This window comes from Martes martes (genome assembly GCF_963455335.1).
Source record: "Martes martes genome assembly, chromosome: 12".
Classification (NCBI taxonomy): Eukaryota; Metazoa; Chordata; class Mammalia; order Carnivora; family Mustelidae; genus Martes; species Martes martes.
The window spans coordinates 75,165,850-75,183,830 of NC_137900.1; the positions used below are offsets into that span (position 1 = coordinate 75,165,850).

General features: G+C 46.9%; 1 protein-coding gene across 1 annotated transcript in view; it reads right to left on the minus strand.

The window, feature by feature from the left end:
• The window catches only part of SUSD1 (sushi domain containing 1), a 116,537-nt gene extending 107,044 nt beyond the window's left edge, over positions 1–9,493 (minus strand). Inside the window, exons 1-2 of the mRNA XM_080820135.1 lie at positions 9,435–9,493; positions 6,128–6,283 (exon numbers count right to left, since the gene is read on the minus strand). Of these exons, the coding sequence (XP_080676261.1) occupies positions 6,128–6,283; positions 9,435–9,486 (208 nt within the window). The 5' untranslated portion in view covers positions 9,487–9,493. The remainder of the gene's footprint in view (positions 1–6,127; positions 6,284–9,434) is intronic.
• Between the last annotated feature and the right edge of the window lie 8,488 nt (positions 9,494–17,981).

The following is a 17,981-nucleotide window of genomic DNA, read 5'->3' on the forward strand; positions in this document are numbered from 1 at the left end:
ATCAGCTCTGCATGAGTCACCACAGTCATTAATCAGCCTGCTTTGTGTCCAGTCATTCAACAACCGAATAACAATGATTGTTATAATGAGCGCTAATCCCGATGACTCCTGTCTGTCATCTGGCACATGCCAGCCACTGTTCTAAACACTTCATTACTTACTACTAATTATTTTCATCTTATTCCACACAATAACCCCGTGAGCTAGATGCTATTATTCTCCCCATTTTACAGCAGAAGTAGCTGAAGCACAGAGTGGGTAAGTAACTACACTAAAATCAACGCAGGTTAAGTGTTGGAAACCAGGCATGTAGCTCCAGGACCACACCCGTAACCACTGGTCACACCGTGTCTCCCGTTACAGTCGCATTATACCATCAGCCAATCAATAATTCCATCTTGTCCACGGACAGTATCAAAGATACCCATTGTCTTCATGAAGTCCAGAAGCACCTAGCATCTATCCCTGAGATCAGTGACGTCATTCTGACTTTTAATGCCCTGCTACCTCTTAATGTTCACAAACCGTCCCTTTTCTAACCTATTCTAGAATCTTGGCTACGTAAACATGGTAAGCTCATTAGAATAACTTCTCCATGTGGTGGATTCCATGGGGCCTACCAAGGTCATAACATGTTCGCTTGGGAAGGAAAAATGTTCTGAGCAACTGAGCAACCTTATTAACAAGCCTAACTAATTGAGGGGGAAATTTTCCCTGGTCCCATTGTATATACCGAACTATTTAACTTCATCCACAGCCAGAACAATTCCTTGCCAGAAAGTGGCAAAGCCGAGCAAGACACGCTGACCTGGTCCCAGGGACCCAATGTTCTATATATACTCTTTCCATCTAATAGCCTGGGCTGGAAAGTCAAACAGACCCTTGAGAACCGACTCTGCTACTTATTAGATGTACTCAGGTCTGTTCCTTAACCTTTCTAAACCACTTTTGTAAAATGAAGCTAATTAAGTCCTAATACATGTTGGCTGATATGTGAATGGGCCTTGCCTTTCCACAGACCCCGTCCTCCCCGGAGCACAAGCCACTCCTTCAGAGCCTGCACCTAACCCTCAGTGTGACCATGAGCCAAGCCCTCCCACACACACATACACACACGCTCCTGGGTTTCTTGGCTGCGGTCTGGGGAGCGGCCCCGTGGCTTGTCCCCCAGGATCGGAATCCTCTCGGACAGAATCCGAAAATGCATCTGGAGGACGCTTAGCTAGAGAAGGAGTGTCAAAGAAGCAAGGGTTTAGCTTTGGCGGGCATGCCCGAGGGGCAAGTCTCTGAACGCCCCTTTACACACAAGCTCTGCCCTGGAGATGCCTTTAAAACCTAAAGGCTCAGAACGGACTCAGTGATAAAAGTACATGGAAGAATTTTCACATAAATGAAAATGCTCTCACAGCTTGTTCTTCTCCCTGTAGCCAACTAATTACTAGTTCCTTCGACTCCATGCAGGGGAGACGAAAATGACTTCCTCGCATCTTGGAAAGTAACATGACTGCTTTTTTCCTACCCTCTTGCCTACTCAATGTCAAGTTCAGCTAAGAAGCCTGCATCTTAAGAAGCCACAGTTATTCAGAGGGACACAAACATCCATTTACAATCAAGACGGTTAAATTCACATCGTTGGTTGCTAATGTCCGGTATTGGCAAAGATGTGAAGAAATGAAGACCTTCGTGAAATGATTAGTGAGAGAGAATATTGGTGTAAACTTTTTGGAAGACAATCTGGCACAATGTACTGAAAAATAACAATGTGTAGGTATACCTTTGATACAAAAATTATTTTCCAGAATTTATAACAAGGAATAATTACCTATAGAGATGTAGGTACAAGGATGTTCACTATAGCATTTCTTATGATAGCAAACACACACACACACACACACACACACACACACACAATATAACAAAACAGGAAAACAACCACAAGAGGGGAGAAACTAATCAGTTAAGTAACACAGTACAGCCACATAATAAAATCTGTGTAGTTGATATATATAAAGCAGGAGACCATATTTAAGATCATGCTTAGAGAGGCACTGGTCATGAGCAAAGAACCTGAACTAAAAGGGTTATCCATTTCCTTCACAATCTTGCCAATGTTGCTAGTTTGCTCAGGAAAATCTACTTTATAGATGCCTCAAAGCTCCTGTCCCAGTTACTCCTCCCAAAACTTTAAATTAGTGGAGCAAAACAAGAACCCTGTGTGCATATTTTACTACACTCAACAAGGCCTTGGGAAGGAACCTGGGATCCCTATATCCTAGGGAGTGAGGAAGCCAGAGGCAAGAATGAAGTGTGGGAGCACCTGGGTGGCTCGGTGGGTTAAGCTTCTGCCTTCAGCTCAGGTCATGGTCTCAGGGTCCTGGAATCAAGCCCTGCGCTGGGCTCTCTGCTCAGCAGGGAGCCTGCTTCCCCCTCTTCTCTTTGCCTGCCTTTCTGCCTACTTGTGATCTCTCTCTCAAATAAATAAATAAAACTTAAAAAAAAAAAAAAAAGAGTGAAGCGTGGGAGATGTTCACATGTGCGGGAGCTGAGGCATGCCCTTTCACTCCCAAAGAGAAACAACGGTGCCTTAATCAAAAGCTCTCGCATTTAAGGGAAGGATGCTTTGGTTTAACCATCTTCTGATTGGAATCTTTGGCCTCTCTCTCCTTCCTGGGAGCTGGAGCAGTAGCGGGGGCCTGAAGCCACCACCCACCACCATTAGAGACGTGACTAACCGGAAGTCCAGGGGACTCCACAGGGAAAATAGTGAGGAAGCTGTTGGTTACAAGCAATGCACTGCTGAGTGCAGCAGTAACTCCCCAGCCCACTTTTCCTTAGGTTTATCTGTCCTTGTTGCTTCCTTGTTTCAGAGTAGTAAAAGATGACACTTGTGGAATAAAACACAGCTAAAACAAAGGATTAGGATTTGGGGAGCAAAATCCCATTTGGAAGGAGCACTGGGAGGAACCTCAGGACAGCGGCAAGTCCACTGGGCGATACCCCAGACAGAGCAGAATCCCAGCAGGACTACACATTGTGTCCGAGCCGGCAGCGGGCCAGTCCAGGACCAGAAACAACAGGCAGCTGAGAAGCTTGAGAGCAAAGGCTCACATGGAGAACAGACTCCTGACCTGGGAGAGAAACCAACAGACGTCTTGGCAGGGGTAGGGATTTACATCTAGCAATGACGGTGTTTACTTCACCAGAGGCAGACTATGTGATACAGGCTCTGAGCAGAAGGTTCTGGAAACTGATGAATGGCAACGCATTTACTCCCTCTGGGGAGTAAAATTTTTCCTTCCTTTTTCCCCATTTCCTAGTTAAGGCTGAAATGCTGTTACACTTCTCTAGAAGAAATGGTATCAGGCCTTTGATACTGCAGGAGAGGAGCTGAATGAAAAGAAGGCTGCAGTCACCATCAGACTAGAGAGGGATTCCCAACACCTGGGGAATTCAAAGGCGCACAAAACGCATTTTGCAGTTCTCAGCAGACGTGGTAGGGCCATGCCTCCCTGGAGTCGTGCTGGTAGGGAGATGACAGCCCCAGGCCTGCTCCCACAACAGCATCATCTCTCTCCCACCCTCCTCACGTTTGAAATGCCACAGAGCTTCTCCCTCAGCCAAGTTTCCAGGAGCCCCAGAACTTGTCTGGGGGCAGCCCTGGAGCCAGGACATCTGCAAGCTCTCTGGAACTAGAACCCTCTCATGGGTGACATCCAAAGAGGCCCACCGGCAAGCAGCTCCTGAATCTGGCTCGGACTCTGCAGAGTCCAACCAACACCCAGTCGCAGGGGTTCTTGCAAGTCAGGAACCAGGATTCACATCCTGTGGTTCCAGACAAACACCAGATAACCCCTGATCCCCCAAAACGTGCTAAGCCTCAGTGGACAGGAACAGTCCACCGCTGTTCCTGTGGCAACCGTGATACCAAGAGACACTCAATATTGTCGAGAAAAGTCACCCATCAGCTTTTACAAAGTGATAACCAGAGATCTCAAAAGGAGAGGTCACGAGAATGATTGGCCACAGATACGGGTCTTCTTTTGAAGTGACGGAGGTATTCTGAAACTAGATAGTGGTAGTTGTTGCACAACTTTGTGAATATACTAAAAAGCACCTTAACAGAGTGAATCTGATGGTATGTGTATATCTCATTTTAAAAAAAAAAAAAAGGTCACTAAATAATTACAACAAGTGGAAGACAGAAAAGAGCCGAGATCAGGATTTTGTTCCAGGAAGACTGGTTCTTATTAGACGGACATCTGTTTGGCCCTTGCACAAAATATTTCTTTCTTCTTCTCCTCCTCCTTCTTCTCTCCTCCTTCGAATTTTTTTTTTAAGTCAGATGCATCCTCGGGAAGGTGAGTGATAGATACAGTGATAAAAGTTTTCCCCCAGCAAACTCCTGCAGCCTTAAAAACACGATTTTCAGTATCACATCCTCCAGAAAGTTCCCTGATTCCTTCCCCACTTCCAAGATAAGAGCCCACATGGATTCAAGATTCCCTAAGTGTCCTTTGCTCACCTATGACTAACACTTTATACTGAAATTAGCTATGTGCTATCACCGGCCGCTGGCACCGCCTTGGCTCAAGGGAGCTACATGAGAAATGTATCTTGGATGAACAGAACATCCTATCATCACCTTGTCAGGTTTTTTAAAAATGGGTGATGGGATGAGCACTGGGTGTTACACTGAACTAATGAATCACTGAACATTATACCAAAAACCAATGATGTAGGGCACCTGGGTGGGTCAGTGGGTTAAAGCCTCTGCCTTCAGCTCAGGTCAGGATCCCAGGGTCCTGGAATCGAGCCCTGCATTGGGCTCTCCGCTCTGCAGGGAGCCTGCTTCCTCCTCTCTCTGCCTGCCTTTCTGCCTATTTGTGATCTCTGTCTGTTAAATAAATAAATAAAATCTAAAAAAAAAAAAAAAGATGTACTATACCTTGGCTAATTGAATTTAAATTAAAAAAAATTTTTTTTAATTGATATGTTGTTTTTTTAACACATCTAATTTAATTCTGCACCACTGCACTTCGGCAATTGTAAAACAAGCCATTTGCTACCGAAAACAACAGTATATCATAAAATGTTTTCTCTGAGGGAATGCACTTCATTCATGCCAAGAATAAATCAAGTGGACCCCATGAGGGATTTTTCTTTTACCTCGGTGCAGGTCAAGAGGGAGAATGAATCAGAGCATCGGAATCTGTGCTTCCTGGTGGGTAAGGAGATAAAACAACGTTCTCCTTTCCGTTTTCCCCGAAAACCTTTCAGTATCACAAAGCTTTTAAGCAGAGTCATTAAGTCTATGCAAAACCATCGCAGAACCTACAGTCTATTCCTGCCTTTCCTCTTCCTCACCGTTCCCAGATTTTCTTAGAAAACCAAAGAGCTACAATGTCATGACATGCTGTAATATGGAGTTCGGCCAAGAGTTTCAGGGTTCCGTGAAAATTAGGATTTTGCCCACCCACTGTATTCACCCAACACGTGCCCCAAGCTTCAGAGCGGCTGAGATCGAAAACATGGCCCTCCTCGCCCGGTGGACTCCTCTGAGAGGCAAGCCCCATCTCTCACCGGGCACCACTCAGAGCTCCCAGAAGCCAACATCACAATGTCCACCCCCGGGCCTTTGGTGGGCCGTGTGCGCAGTGCCAGAGTCACCACAAGAACACCGCAGCCGGGGTTCCAGAAACACCATCTCTGAGAGCCCCTCCTTGTTTGGTAGAAAAATGTTCAAACGCACAGAACAAGCGAAACACAGAAAGCATATGCCAGTGAACTCCCAAGACCCACCCCCCAACACCTGCTCACAGTTTGTCACTTAAGACCCCTTAGAGATCGTAATAACACTAGATAGCTCCTGATACCCCTAGATGCTTCAGCATGTGTCTCCCCAAATGAGAATGTCATCCCCAGCATTACGATGCCATGACGCTAGCTAACAGAAGGAACAGGAGTTTCCTAACACTCACTAATACTCAGCCCGTGTCCCAAACTCCCCCCATGGACCTTCTGCAGGGAAAGTCCCTCCCTGAAATCATGCCCTGTCCCGGCCCGGCCCTCTCCCTCCTCCACATGCCAGACACTGTCCTGCCGTCACCGCAGCCCCCTCCTCGAGTACCTGCGCAAAATGTGCCGTCATTGGGAATGAATGTTTTGTTGTTGTTTGTGGCTCGATATCCTTCTAGGCAAATGCAGTAAAAGCCTCCGAGTGTGTTGTGGCAAGATGTGTGGTTTCCACAGACCACAGTGGCTCCAAACTGGCACTCGTTTTTATCTGTTGATACATTGAGACAACACACAGAAAGGGCTATCAATCCATACCACGTCCAATAACCCAGGCTGTCCTCCTGGGCTACAGACCTGGGAGTTGCTATTCTGTGACAACATCCCAAGGGTCTCCTCATGATGCTTCTCAGACCACAGGGCATGGGTCCCCCGCAGTCATAATATATGTGGCATATATAAAGCCACGAGAGAGGGGCACCCGGGGCGCTCAATCGGGTAAGCAGCCGACTCTTGATTTAGGCTCAGGTCATGATCTCAGGGTCATGAGATCGACCCCCAAGTTGGGCACAGACTCTGGTAAAGTTTCTCTCTCCCTCTGCGCCCCCCTATCCCCCCACACTCACGCTCTCTCTAAAATAAATAAATCTCTCTAAAATAAATACATCTCTCTAAAATAAATAAGATCTTTAAATAAAACACACACACAAACAAGAGAAATCCAGCGTCTTAGTCTGAATATTCATCTTATTTGAAGATTGGGAGAAGGGGTTGCACATTCCCACATCGACCGTGTTCATCGGTCATTATATACTGTTCCAGCTCGGCCTTCCAAGCTGCGGGTTGTGATTCTTTTTCCGTCTCTTCACACTCAAAAAGACCTTGTGAAAGAAACACATCCAGGGGCACCTGGGTGGCTCAGTGGGTTAATTCTCTGCCTTCAGCTCAGGTCATGATCTCAGGGTCCTGGGATCGAGCCCTACATCCGGCTCTCTGCTCGGTGGGGAGCCTGCTTCCCCCTCTCTCTGCCTGCCTCTCTGCCTACTTGTGATCTCTCTCTCTCTCTGTCAAATAAATAAATACAATCTTTAAAAAAAAAAAAAAAGAAAGAAACACATCCAGCAGCACCCCATTTCCAGCTCAGCCAGCCACACTCTCTTGCTTTTCTCCTGAAAGGCAGAGTAGGACAATCTTGCATCCAGTGAGTAACCGGAAAATTTGTTACTTCTGAGTTACCAGGAAACGCAATGGAATTAGTGCTTAAGCCTCATCCGGGAGCAGAGCTGATATTGCGGCAGGAACAGCTCCTGCTCATCGTCAACGACCCATGTGAATAATATTAGTCACCCCGTGAGAAGGAGCTGAGGTAGAGGATGCTGGGCGAGTCCGCAGAAGCCTGCCCTGAGCATTTTTAATGCAGTCATTGGACATAGGTGTCGAATGAAGGTAAATTACCCTTCTGGCTCTGTTGTGCAGCTCAGGGCTTGGCAAACGTTCTGTGAAGGGCCGTCTCCAGTGGCAAGTGCTCACCCATGCTTTTAGAGCACAAAGCAGCCACAGACCATAAGCAAACAAATGAGTAACACTGTCTTCTAATAAAACTCTATTTACAAACGCAGGCAGGCCAGCCTCTGCTGACTCTGGCCTGGTCTTACCAACAGAAGAACTCCTGAGACCAATGTCTTATGCATTCTTTCAGAGTTTATCTCTGCTGCTGCTTGTTTTGTTTGGGGGTGGGGGTGTCATCAATTTATGCACTGGAGTTTTTCTGATTGTTATTTAGTGTTTGACTATAGCATGGGTTTGCCTCTCGCAATTGCACTCAATTCCTGCTGCCTCAAAAGTACCCTTCCCAAAATCTGGCGTTCCTTTTTTTTTTTTTTCCCTCCCCATTTTCCTTACAGGTGTTATCTTTTTGGAAATGTCACTGAACATGGAACACAGCTCATGGTTAATATTGTCTATGGTGTGATCTGCATGGGAGCGGGGAGAGACAGCCCTCAAGCCACCGCCTGGCCAAGTGTCCAGCCCAGCTGACGAGCCCTGCACGGGGCTTTCGGACACCAATCCAGCCACCCATAAGATGCTGCATTCCTGTCCTCAGCTAGCGTTTCTGAGACAGGTCTCCCCAGCAGGCTTCACCAGAAGGGACAGTGGGTTTGTAGAGAATTCTAAATTTCTGAGGCCCCTTAACTGCAGACCACGTTACAGCATGCAGGGCACACAGGTAATGTCACCTGTGACCTGTGGTGTGGTCTCAGCAGGCCACATACTGGCGTGGGCAGTGTCTAGTGTCTGAGAGCAAGTACCACATAAATCAATAAGCCCCTTCCTCCCATTAAGAGAAGTTTCGATTCAGGGGTCAAGGGGCAATCAAGAGTGAGGCGAGCTTCTGCGGGAGGGGGACTGCCTTCGGGGAGGGAGCAGAGAAGGCTTGTCGTGCTCATTTCCCACCTCACTTCCAAGCCCCTGCTAGCGAGCCGTGGGAGGAGAAGGATTCAAGAAATGCCTCAGGAACCTCAGACCACAGGGCAGCCACAATTCTCCTGGACAGAATCCCAAAGAGAGAGGGTCCAAGGAGGGCACAAATCCAGCCCACAGGAATGGGCAATGGTGTGTGACTGTGAGAGCTCGTATCTGTGAAGTAGAATATGACTTTTGGAACTGGGAATTGTTACTGCTCTTTAGGAAGAAGAAACCCAAAGATATCACAAGGCTGTCTACACGATCAGTGCACAGTCACAAGGCAAACTGTCAATATTCGTAGTGCACATAACAAGGTTGCTGGGAGGACAGTGTGAGAAACGTGCCGCGAGAGTCTCCCTCTCCCTGAATTGGGCTTGAGCCCAGATACTGCTCGAGTCTCACACTGGAGGCCATGAAGCCAAAAAATTACCTTAGATCCTTCCTAAAGGCCTTTGTATTCCTTTAAGCCACCCAAGACCCCAGTGGGCTACAACTCCAAAAAATCTGGAGGATGAATTCTGGGAGACATAAGACTCAAAGCGATACTAGTTCATCAATTAGCCAAAAAGTCCAATAGGCAATTGTGTTTTGTTTTTCCTCGGGGTACTAATACAAATCATTTTACATCGAAACAACCAGGAGCAATTAAGGAAGGCAATATTCACTCAAGTTGTTAAGTTAAACTCAGGACTTGAAACAGATTTCAAATTTGTGTTGGGCCAGAGAATTTCTAGAGACTCAAGTTCAATGACCCTTTAACACGGAAGATACTTCTTGCAAACGCCACAGACAGGCTATATCCAATAAAACAAAGGCCTATTATAATGGACAAACTTCTTGTAATAAAAACAGGTGAGCAAAGCAACGTCTTCTCCACAAGGACATTAGCTCTTTAACACTAGAGAATCTAGTTACTTGACCCCACTTTCCAACTTCACCCAAGAGCCAGAGCTTACCCATACAGTAAGTTCTCCCGTTGCCCACGAATCCGTATTTGCAGACACACATCTTCACCCCTTCAGCTTGCTTGCAGGTAGCGTGTTCATGGCAAGTGGCACAGACATCTAAACCAGAACCATAAATCGTAGATTACAGGGAAAGAAAAATGTGATCGCCTCCTCTGGACAAGCCACATTTTGGGGAGTAGACATTTACAACGGAGAACCAGAATTGGAACGGCCGAATGATAAAAGGCACATCTGACCCCGTCCTTAAAAACCTGCAACAGGGGCACCTGGGTGGCTCAGTGGGTTAAAGCCTCTGCCTCCGGCTCAGGTCATGATCCCAGAGTTCTGGGATCGAGCCCCACATCGGGCTCTCTGCTCAGCAGGGAGCCTGCTTCCTCCTCTCTCTCTGCCTGCCTCTCTGCCTACTTGCGATCTCTGTCTGTCAAATAAATAAATAAAATCTTTAAAAAAAAAAAAAAACCTGCAACAGCTACTCACTGCCCACAGAGAAAAGTACAAAATACAAACAGTACTTTTTGTACAAAAAGTACAAAAATACCTCGACCTGCCATCAAACCTCTTAACAGTCTGACTCTAAGCCAACCCCTAGTCCAAGCCTCACTGTTCTCAAACCCAAACCACACACGATATTCTCTAGGCAGGAGGCTGATGACTCTTTCTCACACATGCTGTCCCCTGTCCTACTTCATGCCCTAGTCACGATGTTCCCTTCGAGGAAAATGCCTGTCTCCTTCTCTGTCCAGCTAGCACCCATTCCAACTTGAAGACTCACCTTAAACCCCATATTCTCCCTGGTGTCATCCCCATTCCTCCGTTCTTGTGGAAAATTTAATCCCTCTGTGCTCCACTAACACTTGCACATTCCCACATCTGCCGTGTTAATTTGTCATTATATACGGTTCCAGCTCTGTCTTCCAGGCTGCGGGACTTCGTCATTTGCCCCTATATCGTCAAGGCACAGTATAAACATCCAAGGCACTTTTACTGAGTGACTGGATAAAGGAACTTGCAGTCCTACTTGCCACAACTCAAAAAGCAAGTGGAAGGGAGAAGAACTCATCTGTCTCTTACCTCATCTGTGTTTCTTTAAGGGAAAAAGTGAATGTGCTTAAAATGTCAGTGAGATGAACAGCCGGGTCCCAGCCGGATGACCAGGTCCAATTACTTCGATACGCAGCAGGGATGTGGGAGGCTAACACATGCAAACCTACTAGAGGGTGACGGGTACATGGCCCAAGGTCAAGCAAGGACTTCTACCTGAGGCTCTGTGGGGTATCGTGTTGTCCTCTCAGGGTCTGTAATTTCAGAAGGGGCCCCGGTCGGAAGAGTCAGCGTGGAATTCCATCTTAGTCTTGGCCCCATGACTACCCGGGGAATAAAGATTTCCAAGTACAGACAGCCCCGACTTAACAACGGTTCAACTTATAATCTTTCGACTTGACAGTGGTGCAAAAGCAATACACATTCAGTGGAAAGCATATTTCAAATTTTGAATTTGGATCTTTCCCCAGGCTGGGAGTATGCGGTGTGATCCTCTCTCAGGACACCGGGCGGTGGCAGCCAGCTCTAGCTCCAGCCAGCCAGGCAATCACAGGGGCAGACACCCGGTAAATTCACAACTGTTCTGCACCCACACGACCATTCTGTTTATCACTTTCAGTACAGTATTCAATACGGCACAGGAGAGGGTCCACACTTGATTATACAATAGGCTGGGTGTCACGCGGTTTTGCCGGACCGCTGTTGGACATAAGGGATTTGTGCACACTTACGGTAGGCTAGGCTAAGCTATAATGTTTGACAGGTTAGGAATATTAAATGCATTTTCGACTTAGGAGATTTCAAAGTTATGATATAACCCAATCGTAAGTTCAGGAAGATCTGTACTGATTGTTAACCATGCATTTTCTTTCTTTTTTTTTTTTAATATTTTATTTATCTATCTGAGAGAGTAAGGGGGGGCAGGTGAGGGGGATCAGGGAGAAGGAGAAGCAGGCTCCCTGCTCAGCAGGAAGCCTGACATGGAACTCTATCACAGGACTCTGGGGTCACGACCTGAGCCGAGGGTAGACACTTAACTGAATGAGCCACCCATGCTCCCCCTACGTTTTCTTTTAAAATGAATATAACACAGAAATGAGACAAACTGGTGCTTATCCCTAAGTAATACTAAATTAGCCACGGAATATTTACAAAATTTATTATATCCCAGACCATTAAAAAAAAATGCAACAAAGTCAAACATAGAAACTATAGAAGTCGTAGTATCTGACTACCATGCAATAATGTAATAAGACTACAAAATAAAACATAACACTAGCATTCCCAAAAGAAACCTACTTGGAAACTACAGAACACTCTCCCAAATAATTCTTGGGACAAAGAGGATAGCAAAATTGAAATGTCTGGGGGCGCCTGGCTGGCTCAGTCAGGTGTGTGATTCTTGATCTCAAGGTTTTGAGTTTGAGCCCCAGGTTGGATGTGGAGATTACTTAAATAAATGTTTTTAAATTGAAATGTTTAGTACTAGATATAAAAATGTATCTACTCTAGAAAATTTGAGTTTTTCATGCTTTTGTACTTTAAAAAGAGAGAAGTAAAAGCAGGCAGCCCGAGGGTGGGGGGAAGCCCTATAATTTTAATGCAAGAAATTGCAGGGGGGCATTCCTTAAAAAGAGGGGCCTGGGTGACTCCGTTAGGTGTCTACCTTCAGCTCAGGTCATGATCCCAGGGTCCTGGAATCAAGTCCCACCTCGGGCTCCTTGCTCTGCAGGGAGCCTGCTTCTCCCTCTCCCTCTGCCCTTCCACTTCCCCAAACCACCCCCCACATGTTTGCACGCACGAGCTCTCTCACTCACTCTCTCTCTGTCTTTCTGGTGCTCTCTCTTTCTCACTCAAATAGATAAAATCTTGTAATGAAGAGAGGGAGGGAAGGAGGAAGGAAGGAAGAAAGGAAGGAAGGAAGGAAGGAAGGAAGGAAAGAAAATACAGGATTTGGGAGTTGGGGGTGAGGAAATAGTAAAGAAAAAAAGTATTAGAAATTACATTCAAATTCAGTGAAAAAAAAGTTTCCCCAAAGTCAGTGCTCTACAAAGACCAGCAGTCATGATGCAAGTGGGACCGGTGACAGGAGCAAAGAGCTTATGCAAACACAGAACATTAGGAATACGAAAGAGCTTGTAAGGAAAAAATACACACAAGTTGTTTTTTTTTTTTAATTACAGATGAAAGATTTGCAGTTAAACATGCAGATTTAGTACATTTTCAAAGCTCCCCCTCCTCCATGACATCAAGCTCCAGAAAGGTATAAACCCTGGCAGACGAGAGGACAGGAGATGAGGACGGCGACAATATTTCAGAAGATGCAGGAGACAGAGGCACAGGAATGGCTTGAGAGGAAGAACTAAAAGCTGGCCCCAAAGGCTCAGGAATCAGGGCCACTGAGCGCTTCAGAAGGCAGGTGTCAGGGACAGGACTCAGAGTTCAAGGAACTAGGTACAAATACGGATAAGGAGCAGGTAGATACCCCGTTCCCCTCGCTAAACCCTGGCATGAGATGTAGTTTACAGCCTGAAGGAAATGGACCAGAGCGGCTCCTGAGTATCGGGGCAACAGGCAGAGCTGAAGTGAGAAATGGGTCGCAGCACTTAAATGTCCATCAGTACAGATAAAGTGCAACCATTTTAACATTTTAACACAGAACATTTTTAAATTGGTGCCATGAGACACTGTCAATTCATAATCACATTCAACCAACACCCTGGAAATACCTTTTAAATAACAGTTCCTGGGGGCGCCTGCGTGGCTCAGTGGGTTAAAGCCTCTGCCTTCGGCTCAGGTCGTGATCCCAGGGTCCTGGGATCGAGCCCCGCATCGGGCTCTCTGCTCAGCAGGGAGCCTGCTTCCTCCTCTCTCTCTGCCTGTCTCTCTGCCTACTTGTGATCTCTGTCTGTCAAATGAATAAATAAAATCTTAATAAATAAATAAATAAAGGTTCCTGGGTCAAGTCCTTAAGTCCAGTGTGATCAGCCATATAATGACAAACACTCTCCCAGTGTGTACATACAGTGAGATAACAAAAAATAAATACCGTATTTATGAAATCATCAACAACAAAATGGTAAAATGCTTGATTTTTTTTCTGATATGGAATATTTGTCTTTATAAACATGGAAGCATTTATATACATCCAGTTCCAGAAACTTACATCAGACGGAAAAAAAGATTATTTCATTCAACTGTCGAGTGAATCTAAAACACACACACACACACACACACACACACAAAATTAAGAAATAAAGGAGCACCACCCACTCAGATAAATTAACGGAAGTCCAGTCTGAATTAGCGAAAGACAGAATGTAAAGTTTTTTAAATAAATTGAATTAAGTTCAAGTTCATTCAATAATCAGAACCAAACAAAATAAGGCCTTGTAAGAAGGCAGCCAGATACAGGGGGAAAGCAAACACTGGAGCTAATTGTCAGAACCGGACCCTAAATCTAGCTGAGTCTTACTCATTGTACAACCTTTAGCAAGTCACTGAACCTCTCCCAATCCCAGTTTTTTCATCTGTAAAATGAGGTCTTTGGGCTTCTCAAATTTTAAAGGGCATTCAGGGGCACCTGGGTGGCTCAGGCCATGATCTCAGGGTCATGATTTCAGGATCCTGGGATGACCCCCTCAGCCAGCCCTGCACTTAGCAGTGAGTCTGCTTGTCTCCCTCTCTCTGTCACCTTCCCCCACCACCACAAAAACACTCTCTCTCTAAGATAAATACAGAAATCTTTTTAAAAAAAAATTTAAAGGGGCATTCAAATCACCTGGGGATGGTGCTAAACCGCAGGCTCTGATTCAGGGTGGGGCCCAAAATTTTGCATTTTTTTTTTAAGATTTTATTTATTTATTTGACAGAGACAAAGAGAAAGGGAACCCAAGCAGGGGGAGTAGGAGAGCGAGAAGCAGGCTATCTGTTGAGCAGGGAGCCTGATGCGGGGCTCGATCCCAGGATCCTGGGATCATGACCTGAGCTGAAGGCAGATGTTTAATGACAGTCACCAGCTCCCAGGGGGACCACATTTTAAGCAGCAGTGGTTAAGTGGCCTCCAAAGTCCTTGTCCCCTAATCAGCCAACACATCATCCCTAGGGTACCTGTTTTGATGACCCACTAGGAATAATTTAGCAAAGTTAACCCCAGAAGGACAGTATTTGGCATGTCCGACTCCATGAATGTCTGTTCCCCACATTGGCAAAAAGATGACCCGTATGCTGGGCTGCCAAAGGCTTCTCAGACCACCTGCAGGAGGGAAAGCAGTTTCCAGAGGAAGAAAGGCCTCAACTAAAGCTTCTTACTCAGCCATAATTAACCTAATCTGCAGAGCCTTATATGGCAACTTCTGAGTTCTAATTGCTTGAGGGACGAAGTAGCCTCTTGGTGGGGGGGGGGGTGCAGCACACACACATCACAGGGCAATGACACAACTTATCCTAAGGATAGGAGCAGGAAGCACAATCCTGAAAAAATCCAAGAAAAGTCCAAAATCCAAAAATCCAAGAAAAGACAGGGTGGGGAGGGTTGCTTCTAACCACACAACGGTTTCCACCATTCATCAGCCCCTAGCTCAGTTAAGAATCACCTACAGATGGGGGGACTACTTTGTCCCAGTTTTAATACTAAAAGCCCTGTGACCCAGAAAAACCCTCATTATTGTGCCAACCAAGACAGCTGGTCTCCCTACCTGGAGAGCTTGTTAAAACAGAATCCCCAGAGATTCTGATTCGGCCTGAGAATCTGCATTCCTTTAAAAAAAAAAAAAAAAGCTCCTAGGTAGACCACACTACTGGTCGCACGACAAGTCTAGTTCAACCTCCAGGTCAGAATCCTGGGGAAAGAAAAAGCAACCCTGAAGATGTCATCCACCAAGCCTAGACTGATGCAGAGCATCGCTGGACCGAGGGACAGTGATAATTATCCAAGGAATGGAAATTCTCCAGGCCCGTGGAAAGACCACCGCACCTTTGCTGTATAGCCTGAGGGGAAGTGGGAGCAGGAGGGCGTCTTCACATCCGTATCAAGGAGGACTTGATTTTGTCGTCAGCAGACTCTGCTCAGGACAGCAGAGAGCTGGCTGCTGTGTAGTGAGTGAGGGAACCCCCCTCAACCCTCGGGCCTAGGGGTACCTAGAATGACAGGCAGAGAAACAGGACAGTGGGCATTCCAAACTCTAGAGGGACAACAAAGCTAAGTACTCTTGGTGACTATTATTGGAACGTGCAGAGAGACAACTTCCATCCACTTCCCTTCGGCACTCTGTATCAACGAAGCCAGCTAAAACCACAACCAACACTCAGAGGCCGAGACGGGTTTTGGTGCGCCCACCGAGGCTGCGACACTTCTCTCTTGCTCCCTGGCTCCGTGATCTTAGGCAAGGTGACCTGCCCGTCCTCTGGTTTTAATCTGTGACACAGAATTCTGTCATGAGGCTTCAGTGAGAAACAGAAATGCTGTATGAGCGGGAAAGCACTAGGCAAAGGGCTGATTTACATGAATATTTCTGTCTCTCTCTGTACATATTGTTATTACGGCTGGAAACAGGTCATTCGAGAGGCAGGGCGTGCCACGTGGCCCAGAGGTTTCGAGCAGGGGTGAGATGAAGGGGGGACAATCCCAGCTCTGCCACTGGACCAGCTGTGTCATCCTAGATGGGGCTCTGGGACTTCGCCTCCTATAAATCAATGAGGATAAAAAGACCCACCTCATACGGCTGCTGTGAGAAATGAGCTAATACATGTAAAGCAATTAGAGTATGTTAGATGCTGTTGTAACAACCACTTGTCAACTCCAGGAAAGACTACATGAAGGTACTGACAGCTGGCCAACTCCCAGATACGCCAATGAAGAGGGTGACAGAGCTGCGTTAGTGCAAAAGTCCGAAGCAATATTGTCATGTAGACAGATGCCTACCTAATCGTGGGGCTGATAGTCCAGGATCCATAATATCTTAATTTACATAATCATCCCCTGCCTGCCCCACATCCTCCCAGCCTTCTGGGTAACACCTGACTCAGACCTCGGAAGCTCAGCGACCAAGACCAATGTCCAGTGGGGCCCACCACACGTAGCCTCCAGACCAAGAACCAAGCCTCACTAACTGCTCCAATTGCAAAGCTTTTTGCGTTTTGAGTCAAGCAGCCTTTCATTTAGGCCACACCCTCAGTTCGTGTCCAGCAAGTCGCCCACTAAGGCATTCTCTCGCACCTGACTCACATTCTCAAGCAGGCGGAAAACTGTTTCTTTAATTCATGCAATTAACTTCCCCTGTCTGCTCTCCAGAGCGAAGGCCAAGAGGCTGCTTGCTACCTGGGGCTGCAGAGACAAAGGAACCCATTTTGGGACGGGACCAGAAGGCTGAGGACACGCCCAGGGCCAAGACCCCAGCAGTGGAAGACAGGGAGAAGGATCTTCTCCATCAGCTTGAATCCCACTCTCTTACTTTGAGCAACTCTAAGTCACTCCAAAAACAACTCACTCACCGCCCCCCCATGCCTCCTCTTTCCCCCACTACACGGTGATGTCACGTGCACTTTACACAGCAGGAACAAACTCCCAGGCCTCTCCACCACCATCACTCCCCCAAGATTCTCAAGGCCTCTGCCTGTCCTCCCTCCGGCCTTCCCAACCCAGCCAGTCCTGAGCCAACAAGTCCCCAGCCACTCCCGACTCAGGACTGTGCCTGGGAAGGTTAAGAAACAGGACTGACTGGTTCCACCCTTCCTCACCCATTCCTAACCTTCCATTCCCCTGGGCTTGGCACCCCACCCACCCATCAACACCTTCCTGCTCTACCAACTGTGTGTCTCACACTTCCCTTCCACCCAGCCTCTGACTTCTCCCTGAAATGTCTTTGATAACGATTCAAGGCAATTCAGCACACGCTACCAGTGAGACCCTGAATATACACAGAGACAATGGCCAGGCCGTAGATAAAAATAGAACTCAGACCCGCATGGAGGCATGAGGCAGCCATCATCAGGCCAGGAAGTCAAACCACAGCCTCCAGCAGTCAGACCCAATGGTCAGGATTTAATCGCTAACAGCTGGCTTCCCTAACTGTTGCCCTCGCTTCTTGCTTAGGACCAATCAGAGAGCGCCCAGTACACTCCCCTAACCAATCATGTAGAACGTCTGCTGTTCCGCCGCCACCTCCAGCTTCTCCAGGCCACCAGCCTCAAGCCAGGGGCACACCAGAAGCCTCCCCCTTTGATCCGCTATCAGGCTCTCAGAGTGATGCCGCTGACTCTCCTGCTGTAGCAAACTCTGTATAAAGAGCCCTTGCCTCTTCCCATTTGGGTGGTCTTCATTTTCCTTCCTACCAAATTCCTATTACAAGCCACAGCCCCCGACTCACATGAAGCTTAGTCCAGCAAACAACACTAGGCAGTTTGTGTAATATGCAACGTGGCCTCAGTGTGTAGAGTGAGGGTGCCGTATAAATGCTTATGCATGCTAGTGTTTGCTCCTATGCCTAGAAATAC